Source organism: Chelonoidis abingdonii, chromosome 20 (genome assembly GCF_003597395.2).
Source record: "Chelonoidis abingdonii isolate Lonesome George chromosome 20, CheloAbing_2.0, whole genome shotgun sequence".
NCBI classification, from domain to species: Eukaryota; Metazoa; Chordata; order Testudines; family Testudinidae; genus Chelonoidis; species Chelonoidis abingdonii.
In genome coordinates, this window is record NC_133788.1 from 16,837,680 (window position 1) to 16,855,093 (window position 17,414).

Sequence of the window (17,414 nt, forward strand, 5' to 3'; positions counted from 1 at the left end):
TATACATTTAAAAAAAAAGAAAAGAAAAATCAAAGCATTTCTAAGATCTGTGAAATGGAGTTTCACATTGTACTTGCTGAAATATTCCCTATTTAATACAGTGCTATTATTTGGCCTTTCTTCTAAATAGTGTCTTTGACAGTATAGGGTTTTTCCTCCAAAGATCTCAAATCACTTTACAAACACTAAATCTCACAGTATTGTTGGGAGATGAGTATTACAACTATGTCATAGAGAAATAAATGGTCACTCATTGAAGTTAAGTAACTTGTCTCAGATCACACAGCGAGTAGGTTCATGTGGTGGTTAGAACAATGCTGTCCTGAATCCTCGAGGCCCTTTTTCTAAGCATTGGATACCCACCTCCTTGTGTTGTTCATTTAACAAGGCAGGAAAAAAAAAGATTAAATCATTTCATCTTGAAAAGACACCCTCATAACACACTTTCAGAACTTTGGTGCCATTCACTTTTATTGAGGGAGATCTGTATTGTTAAATGATATAATTGTTACTGAACTATATTTAAAAAACCGTGTGGTTCCCTTTTTGTGACCTACCATGACAGATCCTTCGGATGATACAGAATTTGGGTTTTCTGTGTGTTCTTCTCCTTGTCTTTTACATTTCTGAATGCAGTTGCATTGCTGGCTCCAGCCAGGGCATGGATGCTCAGAAAAGAAGGAGAAGCCATTAGAAAGTTGGTAGGAAGATTCTCCCAGTCCAAAATACCAAGAATTTGAAGCTAGTAAAATGATGATTATTCATTTCTAGGGAGACTAAACTTAATTTTGACTGAAGTATGCACTTCAGAGTGTGAGAGGAAGAAACAATGTGGCTTAAAAAATTTTTTTTAAAAAATTCACATTGACCATCTCAGCTTCCAGTGTGTTCTACTCCAAACACCTCCAGCATGGTATATGTCCTCTTGGGAGGTCTTTGAATAATGAAATCAAGGGCCTACAAAGAGTCCATGGTAACCTGCGTTTTCTTGAAAGTCTTTTCTGTTCTCCCCTCTTCTGCCTTTAGAAAATGCTTGATGACTACTGAAGTCAAGAGGGTTGCTTTTGATCAGTGTTACTTTAGAAGACTGCAAGACTCTTTCCTCCCCATTTTGATCTAAATGCAACGCCCCCCCCCCCCCCAGCACTGTTCATGTGTGTGCTGGCTTGGAGAGCAAGTGATTGGGACCAAGAATCAAACCTAAGTTTCCCATGATCCAAAATAAAGCCTTGAAAGACAGGGTATCTATGATTCCATCTGATATAAAATCCCAAGGTTGCAGGTGTGCACTGGGGGATTGTATACCCTAGTAGCAACACGCAAAACATGTCATTGCAGATATTCATATTAAGTGTGAGGAATTGCTTGTTTTGGCAGAGTTTGAATTATGGCACTTCAGGTCATAAGACGTCCCTCTAGAAAAGTGGTTACCCCAGTGCATCACAAAGGTTAGCAAATATTTTAAAGGCATGATCTCACAGAATTTACCTTTGGATCACTGTCCTTGGGGTTTCTTAAACTCAGAACCCGGCATGTTTTATTATAATAATGGAACAAACTTAAATCATATTTAGCTGTTGATAAAAATACCCTTTGCAAATTGTCATAAGGAGCTATTGTGCTCAGCAAACTTACTGGGAAGGGAACTTCAAATATAACAAACACAATGAAGGCTAATGCACAGGGTAGCAGGACACATATGATTACTGCTTTGACATAGATGCTTTGTCTTCGTGTTAGTCTGAGCAGCCTGTCTTCACCCATGCCTGTGATTAGAAAGGAGAAAAAAATCATCCTCTCTGAAGTAGATGAATACAGAAGACAGCATGTTCCCCATTGGTAGTCTGAAGATTCCTTTATCTTTAGGATGGAAACGCAATACAGCTAAACCTGAGAGAACATTTCATTAACGCTTAAGGATGTCCACAAGGCTCTGTGAATATATCAATCTAGAAAGCCTCTATTAAACCTTTTAGAACTCTGTCTGGTTCATGCTTGGTTGGGAGATAGGAGCAAGAACATAATTTTCCATGAGAGAGTTAGTGCCCAAATTTTGCTCAGCTATACAAATATGCAAGTTTACAGAACAAAGAGGAGTCGTGAATTTCAGAAAACCTCCTGGCCCAATATTTTTCAGATACCACTGTTAGTCTTTGTGAAAAGTTGTAAGATTGGTGGTGGTGGTGGGGATCTAAAAACCATCTTCCTTCTCTCATCCTTACATATGCTGCTGCTCTTGGTTGCTGAGCATCTCAGTGCTGACTATGCAGAGAAAACTTTTTACTACTACCTGAGCTGCTGTTCTGTTGGTGTACCTCTGTGGCGTGCAGTTGCTCTGCAAAAATTTCAGGCTCAGACAGCTTTGCATTAATAATGCAATTTGATAGCCCCACTAGAAACACTGTGAAAAGAATGAGATGTTTAAAACCAGTGAAAGTGTTTTTTATTCATATAAACCAGTTAGGGAACAAAAGCAACTCAAGACTAGAGTAAACTAAGCACTGTCTTAGTTGCCAACAATTAGTAAACTATTAGGCAATTTGCAACAGAGTACTAGTAACTTGCAATGTTATCATGTTAGACATGATGATATAGTGAGATGTCTTTGCCAATGTTCCTTCATTTGAGAATTTCTATTCTGAACTCCAAGACTGTTTGTAAACTATTACTGTAGAGTCCCTGCAATAACCTTATCTTACTTATTGCTTTGTAAAACACTTTTGGGATACACAGTGTATGAAAGTTGCTCCGTACAACTGAATTAGTGTCTGAATTGAGTTTATAACAATGTTAAAGGGAGGGACGTAGGCTGGAGCATGGATATTCTAATATCTTTGGGCCCCATGCTTGTTGATTGACCAAAACTTTAGAAGCCTTTTGATCCACAACAGAGTTTAAATTGTTATTCAAGGCTGGGTCAGCAGTGTGAAGCAAAGCCTTAGCTTTTAGCGAAACTGGGGGCACAATGTAAGGAATGTCGTCAGTCTCAATATGGTTGACCCTTTGGTCCTGTGGACACTGTAATTCCACCCATCTTGAGGGACCTTGTTACAGCACGATAAAGTGCTGACATGGTTAGAACACAGATTTTGCAGTGTGGTTGAGTGTTTACTGTGTTTTAGATGAGTTGCCGAATTATGCTACACACGTGGGCTTTTGCAAGGCTGTATTGCAATTTGGGGTCACAGTTAAAACATGACACTGTCATGTTTAACTGTGGACTACTGCATTACAACAGAATTCCCAAATTCTGTAGGAATTAGTGTACCTGGAACCTTTACAAAGAAAACCAACTCATTTTGTGTATGTGGTTTGTTACAGAATGAGCTTTCTAAAATCTACTGGAAGATCCCTGGAACAAAGGGGAAAACCAAACAGTCTGCAATTCACTCTTCTGTGCTGAATATTGTACTTTCGATTTTCTTTCCATTTTCCCAAAAGAGCTGTAGTATTGTACGATGAATAATAATCATAGTTATACATGGTTATGGTCACGGTAATCAGGTCTTATGTTGACTGCTGCTGAAATCCAGGAGGAATATTTCTTTCCTGAATGTTCAGTATTGCACAGTTATGTGGTTTCCCATCTCCGTATCTTATCTATATAAATATCTATATGTATTGGAAAATAAAGAAAACTCCCTGCAGTAATTGTCCACCAAACTATGTCTTACAATACTATTACTCAGTGTTTGGATCATTACTTTATAATACTGCAGTATTTTTTTACAAATATATCAATATCAGTATTTTGCTTTCATAAACACTCTCTTGTTGCTGGCAAGGTATCAGTGTTTGTGGACATACCTAATAGAAATATGCTATAACGAAGAAAGATTTTTGTTTTTACCTTTGCCTGTAAGATTAAATTCAGTCTGAAAACTTTGTTTATGATCTGTTAATAAGAGACACCTGTGGGCAGTAGAAACACTCTCATCTGGATCAGTGATGACTTTCAGGCTTTGGAGGGTGTATTTAACGTTTGTCTTGTTTGTGAAAACACTGTACATCCTCTCTGAGTAAAGGAGATTTACTTGTATGGAGCTGTGCAGACCAGAGCATTGCAAAGTGGTGACTGTATGGTTTCTGCTTAGCTCCCCTTTTGCCACTGCCTTTTCAGACTCTGGAGACAGGAAAGGAAAAAGTCCTTGTACAAGATTCAGGCCATCAAGATTAGTCATGAACATTGTGGTACCACACAAGCACAGAGACACATAACTGTTAATATCACAGTGAGGAAAAAAATTACCAGATTTTTAGTTCATGTATGTAAATAATTCCCCGGAGTTCTTTTTACAACCTAACTTTTATTCTTTTAAAGCGCCACAAAAATGCTTATTTAATGTAATTGCCCATTTCATATCCAATCTAACATTGTAGTTATATTTTTGTGACAACTGTGCTGCCCATGACTGCATGCAGTATTTAAGATACGAGTGTACCATGAATTTGTCTGGTGGCATGACATTTTCTGTCTTATCTATCCCTTTCCTAATGGTTTATAACATTCTGTTCGCTTTTTTGACTGCTGCTGTACATTGAGCGGATGTTTTCAGACAACTGTTCACAATGACTGCAAGATCTCTCTCTTAAGTGGTAACAGCTTATTTAGACCCCATCATTTTATATGGGTAGTTGGGATTATGTTTTCCAAAGTACATTACTTTGCACTTATCAGCATTGAATTTCATCTGCCATTATGTTGCCCAGTCACCTCGTTTTGTGAGATCCTTTTGTATCTCTTCACAGTCAGGTTTGGACTTAACTATCTTGAGTAATTTTGTATCATCTGCGAACTTTGCCAACTCACTATTTATTACTTTTTCCAGATCCCAGTACAATCCTTAGGGGACTCTCCCATTTATTTCTCTCCACTGTGAAAATGGTTTATTCCTACCTTTTGTTTCCTATCTTTTAACAAATTACTGATCCATGTGAGGACCTTCCCTTTTATCCCATGATTGCTTGCTTTGCTTAAGAGCTTTTGGTGGGAGACCTTGTCAAACGCTTTCTGGAAGTGCAAATACACTATATCCACTGGATATCCCTTGTCTGCATGTTTGTTGAGCCCCCTCAAAGAATTCTAATAGATTGTGGAGGCATGATTTCCCTTTACAAAAGACGTGTTGACTATTTCCCAACATACCGTGTTCTTCTATGTGTCTGATAATTCTGTTCTTTACTATAGTTTCAACCAATTTGCATGGTATTGAAGTCAGGCTTGTAATTGCCAGGATCAGCTCCAGAATCTTTCTTAAAAATTGGTGTCACATTAGCTATCCACTGGTCATCTGGTACAGAGGCTGATTTAAGCAATAGTTTACATACCGTTAGTAATTCTGCAATTTCATATTTGAGTTCCTTCAGAACTCTTGGGTGAATATCATCTGGTTCTGCTGACTTATTACTATTTAATTTATCAGTTTGTTCCAAAAGCCTCTGTTAACACCCCACTCTGGGACAGTTCCCCAGGTTTGTCACCTCCCTCCTACCTTTCCCTATGCCAGTGGTACCGACATGTACCATGACCACTGGCTGGTCTCCAGCACTGCACATAAATCTGTCTAGATGTCTCTCAAGATCTGCAGTTTTCGCACCAGGGAGGCAATTTACCATGTGATTCTCCCGATCATAACAAACTGTGTATCTATATTTCTAATAAATTAATCCCCTGTTGCTCTTACCTTGCTCTTCTGACTAACTGGAGTTCCCTCCCCTCTTCCTTTGCTTCCCTACCTTGCAGTAAGATGCTCATGCTTCTTGTGCTTTCAGACAGTACTTCTGAAGAATTTTCCACATGACAGTCATAATCTCTGAGGTCTGAGTGGAATGGACATGACAGATTGTAATCATGTGCACAGTTTTTCTTGCCTCTTTGTGGATTTTTAAACATTTTAAATGCAACTCCCCTCTTTATTTTTCACTGGAACTTTAATAGCAACTAGAGTTACTGTGATTAATAAAGTCTAGATTATGCCTTAAACTTGCAGTGAATTTCAGGGCAGGGGTGGTGGATCTGGGGTTTTGGATCATCATGCCGTTAAAGTGGAAGTGAGTTAAAATGTATATCCAGAGCTGAACTTTCCCCAAACTTGCTGTGTGTGTGTGTGTTCCGAGCCAAGAGTTTTGTTTGAGCTTTAATATATGCACACCATTCCCAAAATATTTTACAATGTTATTGATCATAAAAGTGTGAAACCAAAATACTACCCACCACTGTGAGTAAATAAAATTAAAAACCAAGAGAGAACACTGATACTGTCAGGAGAGTTATTTGCTACACTTGGTCCTAAGATTGCTTGTATTGTAGTTTAGTTACCATCACTGTAAATCTGAGGGAACTGAACCATGCTAGAAGTGCAAATCAATAGTAATATAAAATATCATTAGTGACCCCAGAAACCTTTCTAAAAGAGTAGTGGTGTGTTGCCACATTTATATTTCAGTTCTGCCCAGCCAAATTCCTGCTCTAGCTTAAATTGGGTAGAGGTGGTATTGCTTGTTCTTTTTGCATAAGTCTGAAGCTGTAAGTAAGTATCCAGGAAGAATTTTATTCACACAAATAGTTATCAGTTAATTGGCACAGAGATACCATGGTGACTGGCAGCTTTGAAATACCTTAGGTGGAGGTGTCAGCCTTGAAATGGTATGTTAAACAAGAAATATCCCTTCCGCCTATTGTTAGTGACTCAGTGAGGGAAGTTGAAAGCTCTTACAGCACTATTTGAAAGCATAAGGAGATAACTAATGCATGCTCTCTCTTAAAAAGATGGGGATGGAGGGTGTAATGGTCAAAATAATGATACTGCTGAGGATAGAACTGCTGTTGTATATTCCCTATGTGGCCAGCCTACTTGTGAGTGTCTTTAGAAAATTTATGAGATGCCTTGAGTATGGGAGGTGGTATGGCTGGCAATCCAAATTCTACTGATTTATTTTTTTCTCCTTCATTTTTTAAAAGCTTTTAATAAGTGACATTTTCAGAGCAGTACCTAAACATTAACTAATAAACATAGTTTATAAATATCTCACATGTCTGTGTCCCTGGTATACTTTTTGATTTTGTTCTGTTAGAATCCTGCAAATAGTTAAAAACAGTTCACTTACCTTTTGGGCTGAGGCTGTAGTATATAAACAGTAAACTAAACACCAATATTGTGTCCATAATGCTGACATGCATACAATATTCATGATCATGAAATCGTCTTCACTTTTTGCTTTCACTCATAAATCCTGTAGGGTTGCATTGGTTGGTAAAGCTCCCAAATTAGTATTGTAACAGCACTGATTCCTGTTTAAAACTCACTGTTTGAATATTGATTATTTACAAGGAGAGTTAAAAAAGAGGCTGTTTATTCATTGCAGTTTGATCCGTTTCTAGATTGGTAATTGCTCTGATCCAGTTAATAGAGGTGCAGGATTTGCTTACTGTTTGACCTGAATAAACTTTATCTATGGATATAATTTCCTCTCAGTGCACAGGGCTTGCATGAGGCCCAATATACCACATAAAGATAAAAGTCCCATGTTAAGCATTTGAATGGGCGTAACTGGTAAATAAGAATTTTTACCACACCTGGGTGAATTTCACTGCCCTAAACAAGATAATTTAGCTGCCTGAGTGGACTGAGAGGAAGTCTTTCACTTGCCTGATACACGCTAGATTCTGTTCTGTTCTGTTTAGGTTCTTATACTGTGCTCATCACAATAGTATCCAAGAACCTTCTAGAATTAGGAGATTAAACAAGATGACTAGTGTTGATAAGCAGTTTATTGGCTCAGCAGGTATTGCAGGATTCAATGGACATTGTTGACTAAAATTGGGCCCCCAAACTGGGACAACTATATTTACAAGTGTAAAAATGAGCTTTTGAGTAATATAAACTGTAGAGTCTTTATTTAGATTTGTGAAACTACAAGAAATGTGGGCTCTCACATTCTGCCCCCTGACAATTAACTTCAAAACAGAGTAAGCAAAACTCTGTTTTGCTGGTTCTCTGAGAATAGTAATAGCTAAATACACCATATGGCCTAGATAAAATAAAATAAATATCACATCCTCCCGCCAATAAAACTTCTTTTCCCCAAAAGGTCTTTTAAAAGGATGAGTGTTACAATGTGCCCTGAAGGTCAGCTGAGTGGGCCATTTTGGATCAAGGGCAGAATGAATGCGTTCCACAAGAAAAGGGCCCTCTATAGAATGCCCTGCAACAGTCCCCTCTCTTTTATAATCTTAGGGTTATGTTCTAAGTGGTGTAGGAATCTGCGATGTGAAAGTGTCGCATGGGGGAAAAGAGGCATCTCAGGAAGGCAGGTCATTTATGGTTTTTTGGGTCAATACCATAAACTCCAGAAATCCATAAACAGCCAATGCAGATTATGAAACATTAGTGCAATATCCTCATAGTAGGATTAACAAGTGGGCTTCCACATTCTACGCTAGCTTTAGTTTCTGGATGGATTTGAGGAGGAACCCTAGCCAAAGTTCAGTGTAGTAATCTCTAGTCTGAAGATGGCAAAGCTATGAATTGCTATGATATAGCCTACATCAGAAGGAGAAAGTTTCACTTTCTTAGCCAAATGGGAAAAAAAGTGTCTTGGTTACAATGGAAGGTTGACCATCTGGCAATAACTGGCAGTCTAATCAGAATGCTAGGTTGCTACTTTCACCAGTAAGCTAGATAACCCTGGATGTGCTAACACAGCTTGTGTTAGAAACTGGAATTTACTATTTCTGACACAAGGTGGCACTGAGAGAACCTTTTCAGCTAAAATTTCTCCTTTTTCAAAGCTCAAATGTCCACCTACTGTTTAATTTGATCGTAGAATGAAGGATAGTATAATTTTAATGAATCTAAGATTAATCCTTGCTTTTCAAATGACTTGTGTTCTAGATACCCAAGCTAGCTTTGTTGTAAGTATTGATAAGGTCTGACGGGTTTTATTTTTGTTAAGATAGTGGGAAAAGCTTGCATGTACAGCAGCAACAATAATAATGAATTCTTCGCTTCTATAGAGCATAGTTCAGCCACAGGTCTCATAGTGCTTTATAAAGGAGGCTATCATCCCCATAAGAGAGTTTTAAAGTGGTATGAGGAAGTAAGTTTCCAAAATTTGTGATGTATGTCAGGAAGGAACAATTTTAAAAAAGTTTGGGCCAGATACTTCTCTGTGCTCCAGTTTCATTTATAGCTGCAGTTTCACACTAGCCATGTTTTTAATGGGATGGTATCAAGATAAAAATTGTATTGAAAGTTCCAAATTGCTCCCTGTGTTACTAGTAAACTCTTCAGTAGTGATTGTTTAAAATGTATTTTCAAAATCTCATTTCCTTTCAACATTTCAGAACTCTACTTTTTCCTATGCCACAGTGGCTAGTGATGCTACTGTACAATGAGATGTTTATATGAAAAGAGCCCTGTGTGGGCTAAGTATTACTGAATTACTACTGGTCAGTTTCACTTTCTTATTAGTACTTCTGTTTGCATCACAAACCAGCAAAAGAATATTGACATAAATATACTAGTTCTATTTTTAAAAGACAACCAGAATGCCTTTAAATAAACAGAAATCTCTTTAAGAACTTAAAAACAATAAACACACATGAATAAGCTTAAAATGACAAATACTCAGTTAAACAGAATGATCTGATGATTATATTACTGCATAACGTTTGTCTAAACAAAAAGATAAGCTCAATGTAAGTTTTATTTCTGAGATTTACACAACACATTTTTGTAAACCTATTAAAACTTTCTAAATAGTCTGAAAGCAAAATAATATAAAACCCTTTCCTTTTTTACTTACCTTCCCGGACCTGAATTCTGTGTTCTCTGCCAGAATTGAGGGCATCAAGAACACTTCTGATCTCTTGTGCTCCTTTGCCACTGAGGTGGTTGTCGTCAGCTGCTGTGGGAGAGATTTGGAACCCTGAACTTAGATGATTGTAGGTAATAAAACTTTCAGTTTACTTTTCAAAATGTTTTTACTTGCACTTTTAAGGCTCCACATTTTTTAAGTTAAAAATGCATTGATTGCTTTTTCCATGTGCATAGTAAGTACAGTGCATATGTTTGTAAGACAAATCAGAACAATTCTATCCTGAAGAGTGATGAAAAAATTCTCAGTGTGATAAACAGAGAATCAAAGAGAAAAATGGATACAAACTCTTAAGTCACTTGCATCCCTAGTTATGGTTAAGGTGAAATCATGTTTAAAAGATGGTCGCAAATGAAAACCTCCAGTAAGAAAACTTGGTGAATTACAGAGAAGTTTGTACCAGAACTTTGTGCCTCATGCCTGGGCCTGATAGTATTACAGAGGCCTAACTGATATTTTGTGGCTCTATTATAAAATGTGTTATGACTGTCCAGATTTTGAATCTTTAATAGGTTCATAACTGTCAGCTCTTCTTTACCTCTCCAATCTGAAACAAATGGAAATGTAGGGCCCAGTCCTGCTCCCAGCTCGATCAAGTGGCAAAACTCATCATTCTCATGGGTGCAGAATTGGGATCACAGTGGCTATTAACAATTGATAGCGTGTTCCTTCTTTCAATAGTATATTCCTTCTAAATCAATTACTACAATTCTCCCAAATTGTATTTAACATTACACCATATTCTGCTAGTTTGTGCTTCCACTGAAGACAAGGGAAGTTTGCCACTGTGGAACCAGCAGAAGAGACAAGATATTTAACACAGGGTTTTATTTTATAAATGTATTTAAAGTTAAACAACAGTATTTTGGGTGAGTCACTTGATGTTTATATGCCTCATTTTTCCCCATCTGTAAAATGGGATATTAAAAGTGCTAAGAGATCCGTGGATAAAAAAGCCTTAGGTCAATGTTAAATGTTATAATAATAATAAAATCCTGCTTCTTGGCTGAGTCTGAAGCTTGGCCAAGGCTGACGTTATTACTGTTTCTCAGTGATACATTCCCAGCCTACATTTTACTATGATCTTCATTCCATTGTTTTCTAGAGTTGCCACAGAGTCTAAATATATGTGGCAATCACCCTTCCAATCACACTGAAATAGTGTTAAGTGGTTGAATGGATAAAATTGGCAGGGCAGACACAATACAGGTTTTTAGCATGACCAAAGGGCTCAGTACACCAGAAAAGATTTACCAACCACCTGTTGTAATCTTTCATTTTTTTCTTTAATTTAGGCAAATTTGGAAATAAACCTGGTCTGTTAAACAATTTAACAACTTTTCTCTCTATTATGTCTAAGTTCCCTGGGCCCCCTTCCATGACTAAAGAACTTGAGTCATTCAAGTTTTGTATGTAATTAGAAATAGTGATTTAGGACACAGTCATATGGGCTGCTGAGTGCACTTAACTTTTACTTGCTTCAGTGTAAGTTGGGAGTGCTCAGTATCTCAGAGGATTAAGCTGTCAGACACTAACTTTTCTCAATTTGTCAGATACGTTTTTTTTACAACAAATGTTTTGACCAGTTCCAGATAGGCATTTTCCAGATCTGAACCTCTGGGAGTGGGACCAATACTGAAAATAACAGATCAAGCTAAGAGCTCAAGAGAATGAGAAGCTTTAAATTACACAGGCTTACTACTTAAAAAGTGTCAGTTTCAGTTTAATAAATTGACATTGCTGATATAATATAGCATAATAAAAGTGAAGAACCATACAGCTATCAGTCTGAAAGTAAAATGAGATGTTTGAGAGAGATGAGTATGGATCATTTTCCACAGTTGCTATGTGGCTGTGACAGTAATTTTGGAATATCTTTCAAGTTATGTGATAGTGTCTGGAGAGCAGTGAGTAGACAACAGCCCAAACTGGGACTACATAAAACAACTCTGGAAATATTATTTATATAGAAGTGCCGAGAACCCACAGCTCGCACTGTCTTCAAAAGGAGTTATGGGTGTTCAACACTTTTGAAATCAGAACAGCCAAGTTACAGTAAATAAGATAGAAGTATTTTGGGCAATGATCTAAGGCCACAACCCTGAAAACTCTTATACCTCTGAGTAACTCTATATTTGAGTTGTCCGATTGATTTGTCTACAGGCTGGGAACTCAAATCGATAACGTGCAGGCCAGACTGTAATTGTGCAATGAAGCACAATTTAAATGTTTTTTTTTTTTTTACTTTTAACCCTTGCCTATTCTCCAATTTGTTCTTTGTCCCTCAGCAATTCACTTTTTAGATACAGTGGTTAACGAACTATCCCCCTTTTTATCTATCTAAATTCTGTTGCTAGTTTCTGTGTTCAGGGTGTTAGAAACTCAATATATTTTATAAACATCTATTTGAACTAGTCGTGGAGGGCCAGTTCTCTAACTGCACCTGTGCAGGGAGATCTCTGCATCTGCATAGTACTCCAATGACTTGAACAGAATTCCAATATGTATACAAGGTTTCACCTGTGCAGATGTAGTTTCAGGATTGGGCACCTTCTGTTCTATTCAGGTTCGTATACAGCCTTCATCACCATGATATCTGAGCACCTTCCAGTGGTACGGTAAGTGACATTACGAATATTCGTCACATGTGGTTGATTCTCTTTCTCATCCTGTCGGTGCGGGTGAGTGGGTTTTAAATAAATATATATGTACACTGTGTTTTTTGTTCATATTACACATGAAGAACTGCACCATGCACTTGGAAAAGTTGGTGACATTTGTAACAATCATTTGTTCCTGTGGGAGTTCATTGTACAGTTGAGCTAGCCATGAGAAAGCTGTCTCCCACACAGACAAGCTTTAAAAGGGCAGCGTACATTTCAGGGGAAGAGTAGAATTGTCAACCACAGTCCACATCCTGAAGTTTTAGGCCATTTTTTAGGCAACCTTGGTGCAAAACCTTGAAAATAATGCTTGACACCTTGAATTTGACATGGTATTCTATGAGAAGCTGGTGTAGGAGTTGAGGATGGATTTGATGTGCTTTAGCTGTTATTACACGGAGTGTGTGAATACAAATGCCAACCATCTAACAAAAGTTTGGACATTCCTGTTTGAGGCTCTGTAACTTTGTTAATAATACTTGTTATTAGGGAGTGGTGACAATATGTTCCTTTGAGTGTAAATCTGAATTTGGGAAACTGTTCAGGGGATGACATTGCGTTTTTTTTTTAATTATATTTTTAAAAGACTTCTGTTTCATGTGAAGATTTTTGTTTTCAGGAAGAGCAGGGAAGGATCCCTTTTTTTCCTGTTCATAAATGAACCATGAATGTGTTTTTTGTATGAATTTGTGCTTTATTCCCTTTGGTTTGAATATTTTGTCTGGACTTCAAGTCCTTGGTTTGTTTGAAGACTGGTTGCTGTGAGTCACTGTGGCTATTCAAGACATAGGATTGGTCGCTCAAGTCAGATTATATTATTTCTTCCTCCGACTGATCTAAATTTTAAGAGGAATGATGCCTTTTCCTGTTCATGAATAATCCACAAACATTTGTAATCGGTCTAAACTATTGTGCATTTAATAAAAAGGAGCTTATCAAAATTGCTATGTGAGTCATTCTTGTGCAAGCACCAACAAGTACTCACAAGACTATTTGTGATGCTTTTGGCACACATTCTTGCCTATAGTCTTGCGCAGGCAAATGTTTGTGAGTAAGAGAATAAAGGGGAGTGCAGATATGGCAGATTTTATTCGCAGCAATAGTCTCAAATATTTTTGCTCCTGTATTTGCCCACCTGTCCTCCCATCCTGTTAAATAATTGCTTGTTAATGACATAAGGAACAAATTCCCTCAGATGCCCCAAATGTCCTTCAGTTATATTTCAGAGGTGGTGTTGATATGTGCAAAGTTTTTGGGGATGTCAGAGTGTATGGCACTGCCTGCGTGAGATTGGGTAGTGTCCTGGGCTGCCCGTTTACAGAGAAAACCGTTGGAGGTGGGGGATATTGACTAGCCCCAAACTCCCCCTTTTTGGATAAGAATGCATAGGCCTGTCCTAGGTATTAACAACTGAGTCAGCCTGCCCCACCTGGTTGCCCCTGTGCTGTACCCATCCTGAATTTTACAGGATCGTCCCTACTTTTTTTTTTTAAATTGCACCCCCGATGGAGCATCCCCCGAAAATTAGGCCAGTGCAGCGTCCTCCGATTGGCCTGGTATCGGTCTATTCGAGGTGATCTCCTTGTTGCCTCACTTCCCGCTGCGAACGCCTGTGCTTTCAGCCGCAGTCCCAGCTAGGCTCAGCCCACGGGGTGATCGCCCGGCTCGAGTTCAGTTCCCCCAGGAGCCTGCCGAGGGCACAGGCTGGGGCCCCCATCCGGCAGCCAGGGGGTGAACAGCGGAGGCGACGGGTCGGTGTCACCAGAGGACACCGAGCCGGCACCTCCCTCTACCGCCAGAGCCAGTGGCAGAGCGGCCAGGGCTGCTCGGACCATAGGCATCGCCTCATTGGCCACGCCCCCCAGCCTCTGCCATTGGTCACACCCACCCGGAGTGGGAGCCGGCCGCCAATGGAAAGGGAGAGCGCCTCTCGGGAAGGGGGGAAGTGAGGCGGGGTCAGAGGGGAATGACCTGAGGTTACCTCGCCCGTCACGCCACCTCAGTGGGCAAGGGAGCTGTCAGCGGGCGGGCGGGGCGGAGCCGGAGCGGGGGGGCGGAGCCGGCGGGACAGTGAATGGGAGCGTGTGGGTCAGCCATCTCCTCAGCGGCGGCATCAGCAGCCAGCGCCGCGCAGGCGGGCCCAGGGGCATCGCCCCATCTCAGCTGGCACCCTGAGGTGAGCCCGCCTCGGGGGAGGGGTGTGGGTCCGCTCTGCGCCCAGACAGGGCTCGCCGGTGCGTGGGGGGAGCGCTTCCTGCGGCCCGGCCTGGCGGGGAGCCCTGAGAAGCGGGGGGCTCAGACCCGGGCTGGGTGGGTGCCCAGGGAATGGGGGCTCAGGCCTGGCGGGAGTCCCCGGGAAGCGGGGGGGGCTCAGACCCGGCCTGGCGGGAGTCCCCGGTGCCTCTGGAATGGGGGCTCAGGCCTGGCGGGAATCCCCGGTGCCCCGGGAAGTGGGGGAGGGCTGAGCCCCGGCCCGGCGGGGAGCCCCGGGAAGTGGGGGGGCGGGGCCGGGAGGGCTGAGGCCCGGCCCGGGTTCCCAGTGTTTTAGGAAATGGGAGGTTCTGTGGGCTGGATAGGCTCCTCGGTGCTCTAGGAAATGGGGGGATTCCCTTGGGGTGGTGAAGATCCCGAATGTTCTGGGAAGTGGAGGGACCCCCCGCCCAAGCCTGGCAGGGACCCCAGGGACCCCCCGCCCAAGCCCAGGTCTGAAAAGGTAGTAATATATTCAGTACGGTAGAGGATTGGAAATAAGGGAGAAGATGAAAATATTTCCCCCAGTTTTGTTGCTGGATTGGGCGTAATTTAAATGTGATTGTGTGGGGGTAGGTGAGTGAGTTGTTAGGGATGGTTGGAAGAAGGAGAAGTGAGTGTGAATGGTCTCCTCAGCCTTGCTACTTGGTGGGCTAAGTAATTGTGATTGGGGTGGTATAATGTTCTCATGAGCTCTGTTGTTAGGGCTGGGGAGTATGAGCTGTGGATAGGTTGTAAGGAGTGGGGCGTGGATGGTGAGGTTTATTGGGGCAGATGGGGATGCCTGAGAGAGGATAGGTGAGGGTAAATGGCAGGGTGCATGTGTGTGTGTTGCCAATGCCCTGGTAATGGCCTTACCAGGCTTTGTGGGGGCGCTGTTCATGCGCACAGGATGTGGAGGACTAGTGGATTGAGATGCTGTGATTCCCTCTGCTTGCTCTTGCCTCTTCCTGTAGCATGCTCTGTACATATGGTCACAACGTGCTAAGGGGAAGTCCCTGGTGGCAGTGAGTTTGAATGGACATAGCACAGGAGTAGGGCTTCTTGCAGCTCAAGTTTCAGTGTGAGGCAAAAGGGATGGGCAGGGGAAGATTGCCTGTAAATAGCCCAGGCCTGTTTCTTGTGGGCTGCATTGCAAGCATGACATTCCCAATATGTTCAAGAGAGACTGGGAGATTGTTGTTTAAGGAGCTGCAGGGTATCTTTTTAATTGCTTGTGTGTCTTAAGTCATTGTTAATAAAATCCGGCCATGTGGGAAGATTGTTAGCTCTGGTCCCTAGGATACTGTGGATGTGCTCTTTGGGTATTGTTACCTTTTATTGCCATTGTTTGTTTTTCTGCCTCTTCCTTTGAATACAATAATAATCAAAATCCCTTTTAATCTAAAGTAAATAAATGTGAGGACTCTAAATAAACATCTGGAGATGGGGAAACAGCTGGGACAGTAGTGGAAACCCCAGTATGTGGGCAGGAACTATCCTTTTGTCCTGTTTTGTACTGTGCCCAGCACAATGGGGTCCTGGTCCATGAATGGACCTCCTAGGCACTACTGCAGTACAAATAATTCATCATCATAATACTAAATGCCTGAGGGGTGCTCAAGCATGGAAGTTTTAGATCCTGCAAAAGAGATCTCTGGCCCCCTGTCACTCACCCGCTTCCCTGTGGGAGAAGACATAATACAGGCAAGACCACATGCTCTCTGCACCCACACTGGCATGTATTGGATCCAGAAAGAAAATTGATTGACTCCTCCAGTTCAGATCCAGGTTACTGCATGCAGCTGCTTCCTCCTCATCTCAAGATGTTTATTTGCAATGCTTTTGGATCCTTGGGTCCTATTGTAAAACTCTATCAATGTAACAGAACATTTGGGAAGTCTTTGGAAAGATGCTCTGTAATATGGTTCATATTTAAAATTCTTTGGCTTATATTCCTTCCCTAATGCAGCCCCTGTGACTTAGATAGGATGAATTTACATATTTAACTTTATTTTAGCATATATACTTTTGCTTTCCCTAATTTGAATAGACTCTTCCCATTCTTCTGGGGGGAAATGACTAGCTGACTCTTTGGAAAGAATATTCTCTGAAGTCACATAAGGAGGCAGATATCAGAGGGAAACATTTATAGCCTGTGTTTAAATCCACTACTGTTCAGGAAAATACTTAAGCATGTGCCTAAATCCCACTGAAGTAAATGGGACTTCAGCAAAGCACTTAAGCATGTTCTTAATCTCATTGACTTTTGATAAGGTTTAGGTACGTGCTTAAGTGCTTTGCTGAATGTGTATGGATTGCTGAATTGGGTCTATTATTCATAATCATGATTTTATTTTAACCTATTGAGAGTTGTAGAGTGAAATATACTGGGAGGTTTAAAAGGAGTAGAATCCAAATATCCAAAAGCACTTTATGGTATGCTACATTTGACAGCTGTTCAGTGGTGCAGAGCAGTTTAGGACAGGAAATAGGTAGTGTCCCACTGAAACTGCAGAACAAATGATAAACTAGAAGGAACCTAGTATAAATGGAGAGGGAATAAAATTGGGGGTGGAGGGAATGGAAAAAGCAGATCAAGTGTAAGTAGTCTCTCGGCCTATTAAAGGCTATGATCAAGTG

The 17,414-nt window shown here is 40.7% G+C and overlaps 2 protein-coding genes across 2 annotated transcripts in view; one reads left to right on the top strand and one right to left on the bottom strand.

Annotated features, from left to right (window-relative positions):
* Positions 1–471: 471 nt before the first annotated feature.
* Positions 472–6,983, bottom strand: C20H17orf78 (chromosome 20 C17orf78 homolog). Its single transcript, XM_032779355.2, has 5 exons — positions 5,737–6,983; positions 3,851–4,123; positions 2,291–2,401; positions 1,637–1,766; positions 472–671 (listed from the first exon to the last, which is right to left on the bottom strand). Exons 1-5 carry the CDS (start codon positions 5,891–5,893, stop codon positions 554–556), a joined length of 789 nt encoding a protein of 262 aa, XP_032635246.1. The 5' UTR covers positions 5,894–6,983; the 3' UTR covers positions 472–553.
* A 7,620-nt stretch (positions 6,984–14,603) lies between these two features.
* Positions 14,604–17,414, top strand: part of ACACA (acetyl-CoA carboxylase alpha) — a 190,277-nt gene continuing 187,466 nt past the window's right edge. The window contains exon 1 of the mRNA XM_032779354.2: positions 14,604–14,718. The gene's annotated coding sequence lies outside the window, so the exon portion shown is untranslated. The remainder of the gene's footprint in view (positions 14,719–17,414) is intronic.